General features: G+C 64.9%; 1 protein-coding gene across 1 annotated transcript in view; it reads right to left on the bottom strand.

The window, feature by feature from the left end:
* Window positions 1–848, bottom strand: part of LOC104165649 (transcription factor 7-like 1) — a gene marked incomplete at both ends in the record, with an annotated part of 3,173 nt that overhangs the window by 568 nt on the left and 1,757 nt on the right. Inside the window, 3 exons of the mRNA XM_009705327.1 lie at window positions 1–90; window positions 370–529; window positions 629–772. The exon at window positions 1–90 is cut by the window's left edge and continues 13 nt beyond it. Of these exons, the coding sequence (XP_009703629.1) occupies window positions 1–90; window positions 370–529; window positions 629–772 (394 nt within the window). The remainder of the gene's footprint in view (window positions 91–369; window positions 530–628; window positions 773–848) is intronic.

Genomic DNA, 848 nt, shown 5'->3' with positions numbered 1-848 from the left:
CCACGTCGGGTAGAGCTGCGAGTGCAGCTGCCGCTCTTTCCGCGCGAGCTCGTAGTACTTCGCCTGCTCCTCTCGCGACAGCGAGTGCCACTGCCGGGGGGAGAAGAGACCACGCTGCGAACCCCAGAGCCACGCTGCGAACCCCAGAGCCACGCTGCCCTGGGGCGGCAGAGCTCCCCGTCTGCCCCATCCCGTTGCCACCCTCTTGCCACCCTGGTCCCCACCAGCCCCCTGGGACCTCCTGAGCTGGCGATGCCCCAGATCAAGGGATGGAGCGATGGGGAGCGCTGGAGTAAAGGGAGCCAAAAGCCATTTTAAGGTCACAAACGGGGCAGCATGTGGGCGCGAAGCCAAGGGAAATGCCTGTACCCGTCTGCCCAGGATCTGGTTGATGGCAGCGCTCTCCTTCAGCGTGCACTCGGCCACCACCTTGGCCCTCATCTCCTTCATGTACAACATGAAGGCATTGAGTGGCTTCTTGATGTGGGGCTTCTTCTCCTCCTCCTTCTTCACAGTGACGGGGGATTTCCTGCAACGAGCAGGACGGCGGGTCAGGACCCGCTCCGCACCATGTAGGGCACCCAGGGGACGAGATCCCGTCCCCGGGGCCGTCCCGATCCCCACTCACGAGTTGCTTCCAGGACTGACGCTGGGCTGGGTGGGCTCCTGCTTCACGATGGGCGAGACGATGGTCGGGTGCGGGATGCCCGAGGGGTGCAGCCCATGGGTGGGCGGTGGAACCATGTGCGGGGAGAAACGGCTGGACATCAAACTGCAGCGGAGGGTGTGCCAGGGGAGGGCTCGTCAGCTCCCCACCGGCCACAACAGCCGCTGGATTCCACCCCACA

The sequence above is a fragment of the Cariama cristata genome, unplaced genomic scaffold (assembly GCF_000690535.1).
Source record: "Cariama cristata isolate BGI_N322 unplaced genomic scaffold, ASM69053v1 scaffold28668, whole genome shotgun sequence".
In the NCBI taxonomy this organism is placed as follows: domain Eukaryota; kingdom Metazoa; phylum Chordata; class Aves; order Cariamiformes; family Cariamidae; genus Cariama; species Cariama cristata.
The sequence above is the reverse complement of the archived record's forward strand: the minus strand, read 5'-3'. Positions and strand labels throughout refer to the sequence as shown.